Raw genomic sequence first — 20,716 nt, 5'->3', positions numbered from 1 at the left:
CCCTCACCAAGCCTGCCCAAAAGAACTTTCCTAGTTCCCCTTTCCCTTTCTCCCGAAAGAAAGACTTAAAAGCCCTCTGACTCACCTCCCACTAGTGAGTGTAAAATAAAGTCCCACTCTGGGTAAAAGTTGTGCTTTTGTAGAGTTCCTATCTTTCCTGGACCCATGTCTTCCCAGATGGCTCTCCCTTACTCCATGCTGATGGGATGTTTAATTATTCATTCAAAAATATTAATCACTCATGAAGCACTGTCCTAGAATCTTCCTGAGTGTCTGAGACAGAGACCACCTGTGTCTCAAGAAAGGTGAAATGTGGTAATCATCTAAGGGTGACAAGGCTTAGGCTAACTCCAATAGATCTGTATGGGCTCCCTGGAGAAGACTGGGACTTCTAAGGCACCTTGGCTCTTTGAGAAAGAGTGATAGATGAGTGATGTCTGCATGCACATGCAGTGAGGGACGTCAGCATGGGAATACTCGCCACCACCAAAGTACAGACTCCAATCTGGATCCAAATTCTGGCTCCTTGTCTACTAAGTGAACTTAGGGAAGTCTTAAGCTCTCTCACAACCTCCTGAGCAGTTTAACCTTTGGAGTGTTAGATAAATATTTTAACAAGGAAGTGATGATCACTAAACCTAGCAATCCTAGCACATAGAGGTATTTTATGTTAACTGATTTTAAGACAGGATAGAGTGGGGGGTGAGGAGGAGACATACGAACCAAAATAATGACCGTACAAGGCAGAAGAGATTTTAAGAGCAGTCAGTTTGAGTACAGAACGCCATGGGAATCGAAAGCCATCTTCCAATTGAGATCATTTCTCTGGTCTTGAAAGGTGGCAGCTGATAGGAAAGGAACAGACAATATGAAGTCTGAATGGGTGGAGGCAGAAAGAGTGGGGCATATTCATGGGTATATGGTATATGTAAGAGAAGCCAGGAAGGAAGGCTTGATCAAGGACAGGGAGCCCTGCATTCCTGGCTAAAAAGTTGGAATTTTAATAAAACACAGAAATCTCCATAGCAAAGTCAAATTTCACAGCAAACTAGTGCGATATTGTTTGCATTTGGGGAAAAAAAAAACAACTAGAAGCAAATGTTGACGGTACCGTTCCACATGGGATACCAGCTGGGTTATGCTGGTACAGGAGCATCTTCTTTGTTCCTAGTAAGCCTAACTAGTCTTGACAAAAGTTACCATTTGTGAGCACTATTTATGTATTAGGCATATGAATGTGGTCTCGACAGCTTCACATTAGTACGTTGAGGCAGATCATACTATTACGGAAACATAAGATTTCAAGAGCCGATCTGCCCAATATCACGCATTTTAGTAAGTGGTCAAGACAAGGCTGGAACCAGGACTTGAGCCCAGGTTTAGCCAGGACATCAAGCACCTGATGCTACTGTGTGATTAGAAGCTGAGCCGGTCGACAGACACATGAAAAATGCTCCACATCACTCGGCATCAGGGGAATACAAATCAAATCACAATGAGGTACGACTTCACACCAGTCAGAATGGCTAAAATTTGCCAAGTCAGGAGAGGACAGATGCTGGCGAGGACTCAGAGGAAGGTGGGCCCTCTTGCACTGTTGGTGGGAATGCAAGCTGGTGCAGCCACTCTGGAGAGCAGTATGGAGGAGGTTCCTCAAAATGTTGACGATAGAGCTACCCTATGACCCAGAAATTGCACTACTGGGTATTTACCCCAAAGACACAAACATAGTGATCCAAAGGGGAACCTGCATCCCAATGTTTATAGCAGCAATGTCCACAATAGCCAAACTATGAAAAGAGCCCAGAGGTCTATTGATAGATGAATAGATAAAGAAGAGGTGGTATATATACAACGGACTACTACTCAACCATCAAAAAATGAAACCTTGCTATTTGCAATGATGTGGATGGAACTAGAAGGTTCAGAGAAAACAATTATCATATGATCTCATTCGCATGTGGAATTTAAGAAACAGGATCATAGGGAAAGAAAGGAAAAAATAAAACAGGATGAAATCAGAGAGGGAGACAAACCAAAAGAGACTAGACTCACTCTTAAATACTGGAAACAAACAGGGTCACTGGAGAGAGGGGTGTGGGGGAATGGGGTAACTGGGGGATGGGCATTAAGGAGGGCACAGGATGTAATGAGTACGGGTATTATATAAGACTGATGAATCATTGATCTCTCCCTCTGAAACCAATAATACATTATATGTTAATTGAATTTAAGGAAAATTGAAAAGAATTAAAAAGAAAAGAGAAAAGCTGGGCCAGTCAGGGAACTAACTGGAGGCTAATAATACAGGGGCCGTCGACGGCTTTTAACTCAAGATTTCACACAATGAAAAAGTCTAAATGACACTGAAAACATTCAGAAAGAAAGGACTTCTTTGTTTTGTGGTCAATTAGCATTCATTCCTGTCTGTAATATAATAATGGAAAAAGCTTGGCAGAAATGTGGGTGCTTTCACAGACAATTGAAGTGTTCCTGGCCACACCATTCCCTCCTGTAAAAGGATTCTTCTTCATTGTAGGTCGCACCTTTCACCCTTCTTCCTTTTCCCTTCTGGAGCGAACTTCTGCAGGTTTGGACGCCACGTCAATAAAGAAAATCAAAACTGATGGTGTTTTATGTGCCTAACTCATTTTTAGGAGGATTCTGTGGTTCAGGGTGGTTGTTTGTTTCAAGATGGGAGGACTCGCAGGCCCTGGACAGGTTTCCCTGGTTTGGACAGTATTTCCTAATCACAAAGGATGCTCCGGCCACAGGACAGGACCCAACTAATTGGCACAAATCACCTTCCCCCAAGCAAGAGACAGAGCTTAACTGTTCAGAAGCAAGTGAGAATAATGGTTGAAGGGTAGAGCATGAACATCTCATGATGGACCAAAACTCTTTTCAAAATCCAAGCCAACAAGAACACACACCAGTGTCTTGGGAGTCCTCATGTCAACCCTGTGGATTACTTTACAGTTCACGTTCATTTTTAGGCAATCTCTTTCAGGAGGAAACATGCCAGTTATATCAGACTGAACCACATGAAATTGCTATTTAGCTATCATTTTGCCCACATAAACGGTCATTTCACACAAATCAACCTAATTATAATCATAGCAATGCATAGTATTCTCAAAATGTTTCCTATATTTATTTTTCAATTTACACGGGGACACTGGGTTGCAAAAATAAAAGGAGAAAATACAGCACATACTAAATTCTTAATATATCTGTTGAATCTTCAAGTATATAAATCCTAGTGATGCGACGGTCTTGCTCAGATCCTAGGCCTGCCAGGAACAAACTTTCTAATGTCAGAGTGAATGCACTTTAACACTTTGAGGTTGGGTTTCACTAAGCTTGAAGAAATAAGCAAAAAATTCCACTTGATTTATATATGTACATTTTTATTAGAATTCTTCAGAACTGTCAACAATTGGACAACATACCAGGAAGGAAAAAAAAAAAAAAACACATGGAATACCAACATCCTTTAAACTTGCACCGCTTACTTATTTACACATAAAGTTACTGTATATATAAAAAATATTTTCAAGGACTCATGGGCTTAGGAATATTCAAAAGACATTATTGCTACATTTCAATATTTACAAAAAAAGCCATAAAATAATTTCAAACATTAAGCCACTGCAAAGAAATATCCGATGTAAAAAAAAATTATAAAAATATAAACTTTCAAGAATATCCAAGACAAAACTCTCAGTGAAGTGCCCCTGAAGTACCTAGACATCTACAATTAACAACCACTTTTCTTACCATAATCAAAGTCAATAGAAACACAAAGGAAAGTTTCCGACAAAGGAGAGCAAACAGCGACAATCTCTTACGTGACGACAAAACCCCAAAACCTGTTACCTTTGGAAAGGTGCAAGAGTATAGAACTCCAGTGCAAATGGTTACTTCCAGATAAATGACCACAGTTCTCTAAAATGTAGTCTAAGGGACCCAGGAGGGGGGAACCATGAAGGCAGCATACCTGAATCTCGCAGGACAACACACGAACCTTACCGCAAACACGCGGACCTCTGACAGTTGGGCAGTGAGTTTAATTAAAAAAAAAAAAAAAAAAAAAAAGTGAACTCTAAGAATAATATCGAGGCTACAGCATAAAGGGTAAAATTTAAATATGCTTTAGCAGGAAAGTAGCCTTAGGTCTAAGGAATAGGTACAGTATATTGAGTCTAAACAACAGAGTGCTTGAAGTGTAGGTGGACTGCAAATAAATAAGTATTTAAGCACTCTGCTTCCTATATGGACGCTATGTAAGCTTTTGGGAAGCTCCTCTAGACAGCTAGGTTCAGAGAAATGAGCAGTACTGATGATAAAAGCCAAGCTACTACTTGGGTACTGAAGGACCCTCCTGGTCTCAAGGCAAAGAACACCCCCAGAAATATTTTTCTACAAGCACACACACACGCATACACGCATACACGCGCACACACACTTATATAGGTACTGGCCCGGCGTCCAGGACATGCCTGCAGTTGGAGGCTGGATTTAAATTTAATTTCTGGCTACCGAAGAATCCAAACTAAAAGAGCACTGTATCGTCACTCCCGCGGGAGTCATGCAGTAGTAAATCAAGTCACTTTTTCAAACGGCATCAAATCCATTGAGCGCAATGCCATTCTTTCTGAAGCTGGTAGGCTTGTTCTGGAGAATCTGCAGAGCAAGTTCATAGACTACAAAAGGAGATTTTTGTGAAGATTGTGCTTGGCAATTATGGGTTTTTTTCTTAAAAAAGAAAAAAAGAAAAGAAAAAGCACGGTTTCCTTCAATCCTGTCTGGCTCTTCATCTATTTCTACAACACAGCAGACTTGAGCCAGGGTCGTATCCAGAAACTACATCTTGTGGGTCCCCCCCCCTTCAAATATAGGAACATGTACAATTTATAGATGAGTATATACAGATGCTGGCTGGGGAGGCCTTCTCTCCAATTCTCAGCGTCCTAATAGCAAACTCTATTTACAAACCAGGTCAGTAGTACAAAGGCTCATGCACAGCAGCGAGTCTTTATTCATGCTCAGGGAGCATTTTTCCATGGCCTATGTCTCATTCCCAGCATGAAATACTAGATTTCTTAAGCCCAGACATTCATAAGCTTCTGCCCTTTGTTCTAATAACATTCCATTTTCCACATCAAGAGATCAGGTTTCAGCTTCTAATCTTGCTGCATCATCATATCATTATGGATGGTTAGGAGGCCCAAAGGCGACCACTGCCATTTATTCAAATAAACTATCAACTGTGCTTTTCAAACAGAAACTGGAGAAGCCTTGGAAAGGACTCGGGGTGTCTAGCCCATCCCATCCTCCCTTGCTCCAAGTCTGTATTATTTTTTTTTTCATTAATGGGGGCTTCCTTGCTATTGGGAATACAATATGCAGTCTGAACTCTTACAACAGGATGGTGGCTGATGACAAAAGTCACTGGCCACTAATTAGGGTGTGCTCGTAAAGAGGGAGGGACAGAGGGGTGTCCGCTACCCTGGAATAGGATGCAAGCCGAAGGAGGACAGAATAACCAGTATAGGAACCAAAAGAACAGGGATCGCTCTTGTTGGGGAGACCCCCGGCACTCCTCCTGCTTCACACATCTTCGTGTACCAGCAGAGGCTGGGTGGAAGACGCGCTGCTGCCCACGGAATTGATCCGCACGGAATGGTCCACCACGGGGCGCTCTGGGTTGGGGCTGCAGTTCGCGAGGTTGGAATAAATCTGAGGAAAACAAGTCCACAGTTAATATGCCAGTCCCCACAACAGACACAGCAACAAGGGGGGCACATCTGCATTCTCAGGATCACAAATAACTCACAAAGCTTCTTAAGGAGAAGAGATTTACAAGACTTTCACAGCCAAAACCCCATATTGATGAAAGAAAATATAAGCTTTGTCTTATTCCTCATTTCCCCCAAGGTCTGATGCATAAGACGTGATGGCCAAAAAAAAAAAATTTACTTTTTGCTGGGACACATATGGAAACAAGTACTATCTAACCTATTAAAAGAGTTTCTAAACCTCTGTAGCCAACTATAACCCAATGGCTGATGTCATTTACTGGGAAACGGGTGGCCTTCCCAGGGGCCCTCTGCTGAGAATAAACACATAGGTGGGGAACGCTGTTTAATTTGAAACATGCTCTGACACCCAAAAGAGCAAGCTTTAACCCCAAAATACCAGTGGTATGCTTTTAGAAAGGATAGCTCCAGGCCAATCCATCCAAAAAGCAGCTTTAAAAAAATCTGAGTTAAAGTAAGGATCACTAATTCTTCCGTAAGAGGGGGAGGAGAAATAATGGATTTGAGTTGTTGAATTCCACCCCTGCTCCCCTAAATCACTGGCAGGGATCTCCCAAACTCAAAAAGCTCTTCATGTTATATGGCTTGTGGGCATGACAGCTAGCTGCCATTTCTGGCTATGCTTGTTTGAGCAGAAGGCTTATTTCACGGCCGTAACAAGCTGTCTTTTCTGTGCTTTTATTCTAGTTCACGTTACCCCAACCGTCCGAAGGCTGAATGGCCCAGACACGTGAGGCAGAGACCACGCCAACCCCATGATCAGCATTTGGGGTGGGGAGGAACCATGGCAAATCTGTATGGCAGGCTCAGGATGGGGGTTGGTCCAGAAGAACCTGTTTCCATTGCCTTCCTAGCCTCCCCGAAGCCTAGTACACTGCTTGAGCCAAGGATAGAAGGGATGGGTAACAGAACCCCAAGAGCCTGACAACCCCAGGAGAAAGCAGGGAGGTTCTACGGCTGGCGGGAGTGAACTCACATGATTGGTGCTATCTGAAATCTGCTTCTCAATTAGCTGCACGATCTGCTTGAACGTCGGCCTTTTCAGGGGATCAGCATCCCAGCACGTCTTCATGATGTCATACCTGCAGAGCGAGGACCATTTCCTGTCACTCCTCAACGCCCTTAGCCTAAGGTGTCATGCGACAGTCTCAAAAAAAATTCCAGGGCCATGCAAACTGGACATATCACGCATGAACTAAAACACCGTGCATGTGAAAGGCTGCTGAAACTTTCTGTATATTTGGTGACAAGAGATTATGAAAAGAAGCTACAAAAATGACATTTGATCACGACATGTCATAAGAAGGAACCAGGAGACACTGCTGTTTCAAACCATGAAACCCTAGTGAAAACCCTCAATACTCAGGTTTCGGTCTTTGAAAAGGAAAATAAAAGGAGAAGCATGATCTCAAGGGAAATATATCTCGGCCCTTACATTTCAGCAGGTGCATGCTCAGGGCTGAGCATCCGGAACCCTTCCTTGATCATCTTGTAGAACTTTGAATCGACTGGCATCCCAGGGTAGGGGCTGCTTCCTGAGGCACAAACGGTTTGCAAATCAGCATTAATAATAAGCAAGCAGGACCCTGCTAACCCCTTAAAGAAGATGCTCTCGCCCAACCAAGGTGCCTTTGCCCAGGCGTTTTACCTAAAGAGAAGAGCTCCCACAGAAAAATCCCATAGGACCAGACATCACTTTCAAATGTGTACACACAGTTGAAAATGCTCTCAGGGGCCATCCACTTCACAGGTAGCCGAGCCTGTAATGGAAGCACAACAGATCCGGCAATGTTAATTAAGAAGTTCAAAAAAAAAAAAAGAAAGAAAGAATAGAAAGTATTCCTACAGACATCGCTCCAGCTGAGGGGGTGAGGGTGAGAAGGTGACGGCCATCTCACAAAGGCCTTTTACCCTATGACCTCAGAGGACTCCTCCCCACTTCTGAAATAGGTGGCTCACATGGTACTACCCTCATCTTCAAGATGGGGAACATTGAGGGACACCTGGGTGGCTCAGTTTGTTAAGTGTCTGCCTTCGGCTCAGGTCATGATCTCGGGGTCCTAGGATCAAGTCCCACATGGCACTTCCCTGCTCAGTGGGGAGTCAGTTTCTCCCTCTGCAACCCCCACTCTGCTCATGCTCTCTCTCCCTCTCAATTTCTCTCTTACAAAATCTTTTAAAAAGGCGGGGCAGGGGGCACCCTGAGTCCATACAGCATGGTGGTTAAGAGCACAGATGTCAGAGACAGACACATGGGTTCTATTCTTGGCTCCACCACTGGCCTTGATTAACACAGAGATTTGTTAGTTGCCACTGAATATGTTTTCCCTTTTTTCCTTAATAAGAGAAACATGGCCCTCCTACAATAAAAACTACATTCCCAGCTCCTTTGCGGCTTAGCAGAGCCACGTGACTCAGGGTCAGCCACTAAGTGGGAAGTATGATATGGCAGGTGCAGGGAAGCCTTCTTAAGACATGGCTGGCATGTGCCCTTTGCTCTTTTCCTTCTTGTCCCTCCTCCATCCTGCCTCTGGCTCTGGTGGCTGGCTATCTGGTGGCCATCGCGGCCCAACGAGGAGGGCCACACCAGCCATGGTAAGAAAATAGAAGAGTAGAAGGACTTGGTCCCTAGTGCTTCACAGAAGCTCTACACCTGTTCTGGCCTATGACTACGACACTTCTTTGACTCTTCTTTTGGGTTTTCTCTCATACGAAACCCAAACTATCCTTTACAAATACATTGCAAACGTCACTTAAGTATCTGTAAGTAAGCCTCAATATGTTCTTGTGTCAAGAAGAAATAACGTTTCAAATTTCATGAGTCATTTTGCGGGTTAAATGAGATCGTGTGGGTGGCCAAAGGTGCTTAGCACAGTACTGCTGACTCACTAATCTCTAAGCAAATGCCTCGCATAAGCAGACACACAATGAACAGTAGGGGCTTATGGTGACCATGACTATTCCAAGGTGGCGAGCGGCAGTTCGGGTTTTAAATTCAACAGCTGAACCTCACATCCCAAACCCTTTCTGCTAAAATTGAGCCAAACTTGCTGTGACTATTCCTCTTATAGACACTGTGGGTTCTTGGATCTTAATCTACCATAAAAAGCTACATCAATCCTTCTCTTAATCCATTTAGGGTTGAAAACTGGGAAGACCATCTTTTTTCTAGCGTTAAAGTTATTTTAGCCAGCAGGAAAAAAGAAAGTAAGAAAGAGAGCAAGTGGGTGCCTTGGTGGCTCAGTGGTTGAGCATCTGCCTTCAGCTCAGGTCGTGATCCCAGGGTCACGATCAAGTCCCACATCGGGCTCCCCACAAGGAGCCTGCTTCTCCCTCTGCCTGTGTCTCTACCTCTGTGTCTCTCATGAATAAATAAATAAAATATTTTTAAAAGATAGGAAGAAAGCCTTCTAGTATCCCCTTCCCAGATTTTATGCTAATACTCCCATGGGGGCTCTTAACCTGAGACCTACTACAGGTGTCTTGGGTTCAGGGGCCTGTGAAAGACCTTTCCGAGAAACCGACACAGGGACATCTCAGTGACTGTGGATATAGTGAATTTGGGGTGGTAACAAGCTGTGTGAGCTTGGTGAGGAGAGATTTGTAATTGGTTAGTTCAATGGCCCTGAGCTGGAGCCCCCGATCTTGAAGCCTGGTGGGACCTAACCCATCCTTTTCCATTCCAACTATGGTCACTAACCAGTAACAAGCTAGTAAGAAGCTGCAGCCTAACAACCACTGTCATGATTATTTATATTCCAAATCAGACATCTATAAAGAACAGTTCGGAAGAACAAGTGCCATGTATTAGCTGCAATGTGGCTGGCACTGTTTTAAGCACTTCACATAGATTAACTCATTTAATCCTCACAACGTGATGAGTCAGGTGACAGTTATTATTCCCAAGAGGAGGAAAACAAGCAAAGTTGAGAGGCACTGGGTAATTCTTGCCAAATAATAACACACAGCCACCTAACGACGGAACCAGATTCAAACTGGGGGAGACTGGGTCCTGAACCTGCTGCCTTCCTCCTCGTGCCCTTCATTCTTTCTTCCAATACTGCATGGACCAGGATGAAGAGAACTTGCTTCCATTAACCCTCATAATGATGGAACCTAGTCTTAGAAGAGGTTTATTAGAAATGCATGCATTGAGGGGCACCTGGGTGGCTCAGTGGATTAAGCATCTGCCTTTAGCTCAGGTCATGATCTCGGGGTCCTGGGGTCAAACCCCTGCATCAGGCTCCCTGCTCGGGCTATTTCTCCCTCAGCCCCTCCCCCTTGCTGGTGCTCTCTCTCAAATAAATAAATAAATTAATTAATTAATTAATCAAACAAGGAAAGAAATACATGATTTGATCAGGAAGTAAAGCCAGCAGCATTTCTACAAAACCAAGTCAAGTACAGAGATGCCATGGTGATGGAGGAGAAAATATTACATTATCATAAGGCACATAAATAGTTACCTCCAGAAATAAATCTGGACTGGGGAAATGGGTCTGGGCAAATCGATGTAGAAGAATACATAGATACAGGACTAATATGGCTTCCCATACTAATGGGACGTTGCTCTGGAGATCGTGGGCTCTGGTTTCAGCCTTTACCGACCTGTGTCAGACTTAGTTGATGCTTATTACTAAAATATATAAAATAGACTGAGCTTTAGTTTCTCCAACGCTGAAAATGTGAAGACACTGCACTCCAATGCCAGGGGCTTGTTCTGATGCTACATGGAGAATTGGCAGGGACATAAAGCACTTTGAAATAAAATCACTATGTTCTCTAACCCAATTATTACTTACGAACCTATTTAATATGCTCTCTATTGATTAGAAGATCCAACATTCTACATACCTAATTCTGAACATTATCTTAGATTTTAATCTTTTGCGCATAGCATGTCAATCTCCAAGTAAAATTCCCCTGCTGTGACCTTCAGGCCCACATTTGTTTCACTTGAACAAAATAGAGTTCATTGCTATTCTCAGGCTATAATGAAAATTAAGGCTATTTCTGTTTCCTTCACATGCCCCATAATTACACAATTAGAATTAGGAATTCTATTATCGGAATGTTAGTTGTAGTAATGTTCAGCCTACCATGCAAATTTTGCTGAAGTACACTTAATTTGACTGCTAAAATGCATGGTATCTCAAAGGTAGGATTTGCATTAGGAAACTCATAAAAAGCAATTCTTAGAAAAACTTGAAACTAAAATCCTTCACTGGACTGTCAAGCAGAGTGGGTACTCACGTTTCCTTTGACCACATAATTAGAATCATTCTTGATGTCTCTGGCTAGACCAAAATCACAAATCTTTGTGATTCGACCATGAGTAAGGAGGATATTTCTAGCAGCCAAGTCTCTGTGAATACACTATTAGGAGAGTGGGAGAGAAAAAGAAAACCATTTACATTTATTTTAAACTCTTCAAGAATGAAAACTCTGTTCAACACGAGAATGCTGCTATGTCACACAAATCCAGTACCTTGGCTTTGCCTTGAAACTCTTCGGTGCACCAAAAATAAAGATCTAAATTATGCTCTGAATGATGTTCAAAATTTGTGTTTCACATCGTTTAGGACCTTAATTACGATAATCGCTTTCCAAACCAACTCGAATAAATTTTTTTTTCTTCTTATGACTTGCTTTCATTCATAGGAAAATACATTATAAATAGTCGTATCATATTTTTTAAACCAAAACCTCATTTTGCATGCTTCTCTTTGAATGTCCTTTTATAGAGTTTTTAAAATGTCTTTGCAACTCCAATTTGATGTCTCCCGAGGACACAGGGAAGAGGCTCTTTATTTCAGCCATCCTATATCCCTCTTTTAATTTCGTAATTGTTTGGAAATGTCACCAATGACACTTAAGGGTAGGATCTGTTCCCTCCTCCTGGTCTGCTAGTCTCATTTGCTACTGAATTCCTCTCACCCTTCCAGAGCCATGTTCCTTGCTTTGGTTCCTTCGTTCTCTTCCCATTTCTACCTTTTTCCCAAATGCTTATTATTCTCTCCGATTCCTTATTCCCCCACACTTCATGAAGCCACACGATATCTGAGGCCCAACTTCAACAAGACCCAAGCATGTGCTTCACCAAGCACTGCAATTGCATGAGGTAACGCCTCCCTTTGCTGATGAAACCATTCTCTATTTTCTAAGAGCAGCTCCTGTATTCTAAGAACCAGGATTTTTAAATGAATTTGCTGCATAAAAAAAAAAAAATTCATAGAAAGTTCATTTAGACAGGCTTATACTTTAAAGCTTATAAATGAGAATAGGAATTCCAAAAAGATAGCGGTTGGAACATGAAGAAATGAAATTTCCCCTGTTTTGGGTTACCACACTTCAAAACGACACTGTGCATTCTCAAAATGACACTGTGCATTCTAACTATGAACTCTAAAATGCGCCACTGGAGTTAGGGGATTGGGGGGGGGGTTGGCAATACTCCTCGAGAACCACATCCACTCACATTCTTCGAGGCCAGGAATGCCATACCCTTGGCCACCTGGTAAGAAAAGCTCAGCAAGTCCTCTAGATCTAGAGCCAACTCATCATCTTCCATGATGGCAGGAGTCACATCCCTTTCTATGTATGAGCCTGTTAAGAGAAGAAGGACTTTCTTAGCAATTAAGCCTCAAAGCTTGGAAAACAGAAGACAGCACAACAACAATACCAAAGGTTGGTAATAAGGAACTGATGTGACCGCGCAGGCAAGTCACCCACCCGGCGTTGAGGAAAGTTAAGTGCCCAAGCACCAAGTTAATATTCACAGTCTGGGGCTTCAGGGGAGAAGGATGGTGGATAAATACACAAATCTCCTATTTTTTTTTTTTGATGTGTAAAATACCTAGTTGATACACATATATCTTCATTCATGCAGTGAGATGCTCCTATACGATAATGAACACTCTCTCACCCCAATGCTCACTTGGAACCCTGACCTGCCACTGACTTTTGCCATCGGGCCCTCCTGGAAAGGAGAACCAGTCACTATGGGGCATAGTAATGTATTTCCCAGCAGCATGAGAAAGCCTTTGTAAATGAAGTTGTTTTTATTATTTGATAGGTACCCACCTATTCTCGCAGATCTCCTTTTGTCTGCCTTGGTTGGCACAACGTAAGAAACGCCGGGTTTCATGTCCATGTATTCATTAGTACTGTCACTGCTGTGAGAGATGAAATATCCATCCATCAAATTATGACTGAATAAAATGGGAAAATGGGGGAGTTCCCATGGGGCAGGCTCTATCTCCCCACTGCCTTTTTACGTAAGAGGCTGATTTTATTCAGAGAAAGTATTACTAGGTTTGAATGAAGAAAAGCTTGTTCGTTATACAGGAGTTTTTAATATTCAACATCAGGGCCCGATGCCCAGGAATGAGACGGTCTCTTTTGTGTTCATAGATGGGACTCACGTTAGAAATGTCCCATCTCTTGACACCAGAGGTGTAATGGAAACAGAGAACCATAAACAGTATCCCCTGTTCCCTCAAAGTCTCTAAATTAGCCCCAAGAGACAAGATGAAAGACACAAGAAAGACGAGAAGAGCAAGAGCTCTGAGATGTGTGATGGGGAGGAAGGCAGGGATCGCTAACATAGAGCGACTGATGGAAGAAGGTTTAAAAAAACCAAGTTTAGTTCAGATAAACACCAATAATTTGGATGATTTTCTGAACCATCTGGACCTCTTGAATCTGCAACATTTGGCTGGAAAGTCTTCAAGATTTCTAGTACTTCCTGCTTCTGATTAGCATAGAAACACTATGACAACAATCTCCTTCAGAGTGTGCTGGTGGTTCCAGTCCCATATGGGATCCCAAAGCACAAAGAACACGACATCGGATAGAACAATTTGAGCCATTATTTCAGCAAGTTGAAAAACATGTATGGGGCCAAGGTTTTAGAAATAAGGCAAAGTGGCTCATTTATTCACATAAGGAGCATATGCTCTGGAGAAACTAACAAAAGGTGGTTTGTAATGTGTTTTTACTACCACTTGACACTACCCAAGTCTATAGGACTAAAAAAAAAAAAGTAAAATGAAAAGGCTTCACCTGGGGTGAAGAAACCCTTTAGTCAAGGGGTACAGAAAAGGTCTTTAAGAAGTAACCACCCATCAATAATAGTTGCTGAGGCCTTCTAGAGGGCCTGGAGCTAAGTTTAAGAAACACAGTCTTGCCATCTCAAAACGTAGGGGACAGAACGAATAGAAAGGAGAGGAAAAAATCCACCACACAACTTCAAAAATATAAAGTATAAGGGATTGGGCATGATGAATATGATTTCTGTTGGGCTGGGTGCATCTAGGAAATCTTTCTCAACCTTTGGAAAGAACAGGCAAGGCTAGGCAGAGAGGAATCCTATTCTGGTTGTTAAGCCACACTAATTGTTCTTAAAGGAATCTGAAGCTCTTTGTACGTCATTCAAATTCAGAAGGATATTAAAGAGGAAAAGAGATGAAAATAAGGTACAGAATTTTTAAACACGTGCTAGAATCGTTGTGCCTTTTTATAGCATGATTGAGTTTTTTTTTTTTAAAGAAGGGCAAGGTATACGGAAATAATTCAGAGGTAGATGGTGAGAAACCTATGTGCAGAGATATGTTCAGAGCTCTTTTGCCACTCCGTTAAAGGTTTTCAAGAAATTTACCGAGACAACTTGACAGACTTTAGCATTTTCCCTACAGTGTCTCACTGCAGAGATGCATACAGTACCAAGCCCAACAGAATAAATGAAAGGACACACGAGAATAGAGCCCTGATAAGTGAAACAAGTACAGAATTATTCAATTGAACAGAACACTTTGAAAAAAAAAAAAACTAAAGATGCATTAAAAAAATCAATAAAAATCTAAGTTCAACACTATTTAAATCTTTACAAACGCTATTCAAACTTTCTAAATTGTTGACGACACCTAAATGATTTAATAATTCTGATTTGGCACCTCGAAGTACCTCTGTTCATTTGTTTAAAGAATCAGCCTTGATTGCAAACCCTTTCGACCCCCTGAACTGCCTGTTGACAGCTATTTATGTAAATCAGTCTTACCAGGAAGACTCCTTTGAATGCAGAAGGTTCTTATAAAGTGCCACTTCTCCGTGATCTTCCTGCTTTGAGCAAATAAATGAATCACGTTTCCTTCGCAAAAAATTCAAAAGATCACCATAGCAACAATATTCAGTAATGACCAAGGTGGGCCCTGCAGATATGTAAGAGAAGGTTAAAGAGAGGTGAGCTCTCTAGACGATCCTGCCCCCTTTAAATAGACTCAGGGGCCATCATGACCGTTTTCATTCAGGTTCATTGATAAGGCAAATACTTAGCAGGCTTAGCAAAAACCAGCATTCTGAGGAGGACAACTCAACAAGTAAGCCTCCTTTTACCCCTTCCTAAGTGAGGTCAGTGCTCGGGGCCTGGCCTGACTTACATCCAAGTTACCAACTTTCAACAATATCCTACAATCATCATAATTTCCTGCACTAATCCTTCCATCCACTTCGATATGCAACAGGGCTTCACACCCTCTCCTCGTGTTATTATGGAAATGATGAAGGGCAGAAAGTGCAGCCTCAGAGGAAAACCGACAGCACAGGATGGCCAGCTGAGATGACCCTGGAGAGGGTGAGCACCTGGCACGCCAGGACACCACCTGCCTTCTGAGCACTACCGGCCACCAGTGTTTCCGGGGCTGTAATTAAACCTCACGCTGCAGCTCTGAAGTCAACAGGCACCCGATTAACTTGGGCAGGAATTTTTACCAACAGGTCATGATGTGGAAGCAACATTTATAGGGGCTGTTTTAAGAAGTTAGCTAAGCTGTCAACTTGACCGTGAACCTCAGTACATCTTGAGGAATGGCTCATTTTACACATCTCTGTCCTTTTAGACCAAAAGGTTTTCTGGAAACATCGCAGAAATCCTTGATGGAAGGCTCTACCTCAGAATTGCTTCCAACTGGAAATTTACTTTTTTTTTTGCCGAGGTGAAGTGTTTGTCTCATTTGGTGTGTACTGGAGAACTTGCAGGCTTCAAAGTCTATCTTTAATTATGGATAGTAACCCTTTAGTGACTAGATAGGCTCCAGTAAAATAGCTTGAAAGATAAAAGAAAAGTTTTCTGGAGGAGATGAGAGGTTCTCAAGATACTCAAGAGGTTGATACTGATGCAACGCCCATGACAGTAACTAGGGTATGTCCCCATGATGATAAAACTCAAATATACATTCTTAAGAATGGCTTTTGGGGCAGGGGTGTGAAACATCTACAAGAGGTAACAACCCGGGTAAAATCCTGCAATAAGATATAACCAAGCACTGTCGCAATGGTATTAAAATCTCCCCTCTTCAGATAATTTGAAAGATAATGAAAGTTAATTTGGTCATGGCCCTACCTCCAACGGTGCACGCTCCAAGAAGATTCACAATATTCATATGATTACCGAGGTAACTCAAGACTTTGAGCTCAGACATTAGGGCTTCTCGTTCGGTTAAATGGGCACTTGCTAAAATCAGAAAAAAATTTCATTTTAGCAAGAAGCAAATTTGGCAAGCCAATGTTGAGGGCATGCAGCCACCTGCAGAAACTTACGTTTGAGCATCTTAACGGCAACAGTCATGGCCGCATCCGACTTAATCAGGCCATATGCAGTGGCTTCAACCACTTTCCCGAAGGCACCAGCACCCAAAGTTTTCCCTGCAGAAAGGAAGAAAAGAGTAAGGGGTGGTGGTAGGACCAAAGGAGCATCTGGGTAATTTCAAAGTCAACAATCAAGGAATTGTTAAGGAATTAAGGACAAATCCAGCTAAGGACATTTCTCTATAAGGTGCTTTATGCGGAATCTATCAAAAGTGATGAAACTTCACAGAAAATACTTATTGTCTCAGTTGGAACAGAACAAAGGAAGCTAATGGGGTTCCCTAAAGTCATTGTTACACGTACACAAAAAGGTTACATGGAAAGCCCCTGTTTCATACTGACCAAAGCTCAGCCTGTTTCTGGGAAACTCCCATTTGTGATCGTAAGGAAGCTGTGTTGGGTCTATGTAAACATAATTGTTTCCATTGATCTCCTCAACAACCTTCCACTGTACTTCATACATGGGTTTCTGGTGGGGGGAGAAAAGAGAGACAGATCATCTTTTAATGAATAACATTTCGATCATTATAGCACTTAGGGTAGAGAACAAATGAATGATTACCTGTAGATACTTGTAGGTAAGAATCATCACGATAATGCACATCATTCCAGCTGCGATCACAAAGCCAATCAGCAAAGGTGTGAACAGGGTGTGGGGATGGATTTGTTCTAAAATGAAAGGGGAATGTGGAATTACAACGTATTAGCAGGGGTGGAGCTTCATGACAACCACCTGACCCCAAACTCACCCATCCCCCGCCTTACAGACCACGGCAGGATTCAAAGCCAAGGGCATCTCATAAACTCCTTGCCTTGCTAATACTACCTTCCTCTGGTTATTCAAAGGGATCTCATGAAGGAACAACTTCAAACCAGACTACTGTGGAAGTTGAGATTTCTGTAGCCCACAAATAATTTTATGGCTGTTTTGTCAATAAAAAGCAACATTATAAATGAACTTTGTATTTCAACTAAATTCCTGCCTTGGACAACTTTAAGAAGTTTCCTTTACGGATAGTTATATTTTCTTCCTTACGCTTTCCTGTATTTTCCAAATTTTCTACACTGATAAGAATTTCTTTTACAACCAAGAAAATATCTTTAAAGTGTTCTTTTCATTGCCTGAGGGGGAAAAAAAAAACCTGTGATGAAGAACAATGTAAGATTCTCCCCCTCATTACTCAAAAACTGGAAGTATACCACTTATTGGCACACATCTTTGCCAACTCAAGAAAACAAAACTAAGCCCTGGGAATGTAGATGCCCAGCTTCTTTGTCTTCTAACTTCATACCAATTCATCAATGTATCCACAAGGATCATTTCACTTAATGTTCAGAGGTAGTCCCTCATGAATCAAATCTGACAGACACGAAAGAAATGGCTCACTGACATAACTTCATAAAAGGCAATGTTAACTTTCTTGTATAGCATCCGGCAATGTGTTCAAATACACGATTTTCAAGGACTAAAATTTTAAACTCAATTTAAAATTTTTAACTGCCCTAATTCTGGTTATATCTGGCTGTGAGGCAAATATAATTCCCTATTTTCTTTCCCCGCCCCTTTTCAGTAGGAATGACTGGAAATACGCAATTCACTACATACACACACACACACACACACACACGCATGCGTACATACATACGTGCATATACACATGCAAATATATATGTATGTGGTTAAAATCACTGCGTACATGTTATTAACAGACTAGTACAGGATGAAACTTAGTGAGTTTGATGACAGCATGGTACAATGTGGAAATTACCAGAAATGACATGGCCATTGATGGAATGGACTTAAAATCATGATTGATATGGCAGGCAGAGCCTAAACATCCCCTTAAATTGGATTAAAAAGAAATATACCTTTGCTGTTACCTTTAAATGCAAAGTTAAAAAAGGCAGAACTCCTGCCTACATTGTTGTAAGCCCTACACTCGACTGTGCCATTGTGCTTGAAGGCACTATAATCGATGGAACTCTGAACCACTAGTTTTCCAGACGGTGACAGAGACGAGTTTTGCATCTGCACATCCATTGGCCCAATAGGGACAGAACATCTAGAGGGAAGAGAAAATAACAGCCTGGATTTACTCTAGGAAAATCAATCAATCAATCAATCACATTGGAATTGGCATACGTTTAAAACTAAGAGAGTAGGTCATAATCAGAAATGTCCTTTTTCAAAATAAATAAATAAATAAAAATAAATAAATAAATAAATAAAAATTAAAAAAAAATGTCCTTTTTCAACCAAGGGTGTGAGGATGCATGAGCACTCCCCTGGCACCGTGAGCAAGAGAAGCAGGGCGGAAAGGAAGAAATAGGGAGTGAGACAGGAGTTTGAATCCGGATTCAAATACCTGTTTTGTTGACAAGCTACTTAAAACCCTCCAGGACTCCGTTTCTACAGCTAGAAGGTCGGGATGGTAATACCCACTTTGGAGAGTTACAGAAAGGGTTAGAAATGAATGGAAGAAAGGTAGTAGCTGGCACACAGTAGATCTTTATAAAGTAAGTGTGAAAGGGTACATGCGTGAGGGTTGAAAAAAGAGCTTAGAGGAGGAGAGAGTTCAAGTCTACAAGGATGAAGACAGGTCAGCCCCCCAAATCCCAGCAGCTGAGATCCTGATCCAGGTTTTAGAGGGAGACAGAGGCCAGACCACTGGCTTGTACTCGAGGTAGCAAAGCCCATCCATCAGGGGCTGGACCCCCATTTTAAATTACGTCCCCCATATACCTAATATTTTTCTATTCCCTTATACCTTGCTTTATTTTTCTCATTAGCACTTAACTGTTTATTTCATCTTTTGCTCACCTCTCTCTACCCATTAGATATAAACTCACAAAGCTGGGACTCCGAGGTGTGTTTGGCTCACTAGACCAGGGTCTGGCATACAATTGACGCCCCATAAATATTTGCTGTATGGAGAACAGTAACTGCTGGGGTTACTTCCTGCAAACTGTAGGGGCTTTTCCAGGGGCCTCGGGTCCTTCTTACTGTTCCCCGAAGAAAACATTCCACTAAAACGCCGCTGAAAACAACAATCCTATGTAACCTCTTCCAACGTGTTGTGATAAAAAGGACTATTCTGTGAGAAATAAAATTTCTATTATTATCCTGACTATTCAATTGTGATGTTACACTGGGCTTTTAAAGCCCGAGCGCAAAATAGCATTTGATGGATAAAAACAGCCATGGTGACCCCATTTTCATCTTCAGGTAATGTGAAAGGACAATTTAAGGCTTAAGTGCAGATTGGAAGGGAGAGGAAGCACCCTGCCAGATGTGCTCTGCTCAGGGGCCGGGCACCTAATCAAGGAGAAAAAAAAAACCTTTTAAAAACACGCAGCTTACAAATGCCATATGTATGTTGTAACTGCACGATCATTACTTTTTGGTAACTTGGCAATTAACTTCTGAGGCAATTTTTTTTTCATGAAAACTACAGCCACATCTCCCACACACATTGCCTCCTGTGTACAGAATGGAAATCTAATTACTCTGTCCTGGAAAATTGCTTTATCTACCTGCAGGCTAGAAATTGCATGATAAATCCAAAAGATAACCACCAAAACAGAGAAGTAAGTCACTCAGTAATCATTTCTCAGCAAACAAAATTAATGTCTACCACGAAAAATATAGCAATTATGCCCCCCTTAAAAAGCCACATGGATAGGGAGAAAAAGGATAATCAAACAAAGCTTTAAAAAAAAGAATCTGAAAACCTATCTGAAGTTCAACTACCCTGCTGTCCTTCCCTCGTGCACATTAAGTAGTAGCCAAAATAATCCTCTCACCTCTGCTCAGCTCCTGGACAGAAATACCAATCTACTGCGGGCTCTGGGAATCCTGCAACCACACACTGGAGCATGCCATTTGTGAGACTTTCATGAGTCAGGATTTCTGGTTTTGCTGTAGGAAAAGAGAAATGGCCATAGGTCAGACTGCTGGAACACCTCACCAAGGCTCCCCGCCACGGTTTCCAAATCCTTAGAACCTTCTTGAGTTTGAAGAGGACCCTGAGGGAACATATTCAAAGGGGAGCATCGGAACCAGTGAGTGAAAGGCACAGGGAGGCAGAAGCGAGGGTCAGACCAGGAAAGGGTTTCCCCCGTTTAGAGCTGCCTGGCCCCATTGTGGACTGTCCACACTGCAGGTGAGAACTCCCTGTTTGGGGTTGAGTGAACGGAGGTGGGGTTCACAGGACCCCTGGCCGGGTTTCTGCTTCCAGTTGGGGGGTAGG

At 42.1% G+C, this 20,716-nt stretch overlaps 1 protein-coding gene across 4 annotated transcripts in view; it reads right to left on the bottom strand.

Annotated features, from left to right (window-relative positions):
- Positions 1-3,389: 3,389 nt before the first annotated feature.
- The window catches only part of KIT (KIT proto-oncogene, receptor tyrosine kinase), an 83,654-nt gene continuing 66,327 nt past the window's right edge, over positions 3,390-20,716 (bottom strand). For 2 of the 4 annotated variants that reach the window (XM_072775086.1, XM_072775087.1), the window contains exons 8-21: positions 20,271-20,385; positions 18,348-18,529; positions 17,029-17,135; positions 16,809-16,935; positions 16,419-16,523; positions 16,222-16,332; positions 14,881-15,031; positions 12,906-12,997; positions 12,301-12,428; positions 11,076-11,198; positions 7,471-7,582; positions 7,258-7,357; positions 6,799-6,904; positions 5,361-5,742 (exon numbers count right to left, since the gene is read on the bottom strand). In XM_072775086.1, coding sequence (XP_072631187.1) covers positions 5,614-5,742; positions 6,799-6,904; positions 7,258-7,357; positions 7,471-7,582; positions 11,076-11,198; positions 12,301-12,428; positions 12,906-12,997; positions 14,881-15,031; positions 16,222-16,332; positions 16,419-16,523; positions 16,809-16,935; positions 17,029-17,135; positions 18,348-18,529; positions 20,271-20,385 — 1,688 coding nt within the window. In that variant the 3' untranslated portion in view covers positions 5,361-5,613. Of the gene's footprint in view, positions 5,743-6,798; positions 6,905-7,257; positions 7,358-7,470; positions 7,583-11,075; positions 11,199-12,300; positions 12,429-12,905; positions 12,998-14,880; positions 15,032-16,221; positions 16,333-16,418; positions 16,524-16,808; positions 16,936-17,028; positions 17,136-18,335; positions 18,530-20,270; positions 20,386-20,716 lie in introns of all 4 variants that reach the window. The other 2 variants (XM_072775083.1, XM_072775085.1) reach the window with 2 other exon arrangements.

This window comes from Canis lupus, chromosome 14, assembly GCF_048164855.1.
Source record: "Canis lupus baileyi chromosome 14, mCanLup2.hap1, whole genome shotgun sequence".
NCBI lineage: Eukaryota > Metazoa > Chordata > Mammalia > Carnivora > Canidae > Canis > Canis lupus.
Note: the sequence above shows the minus strand (reverse complement) of the source record. Positions and strands in the feature narration are given on the sequence as shown.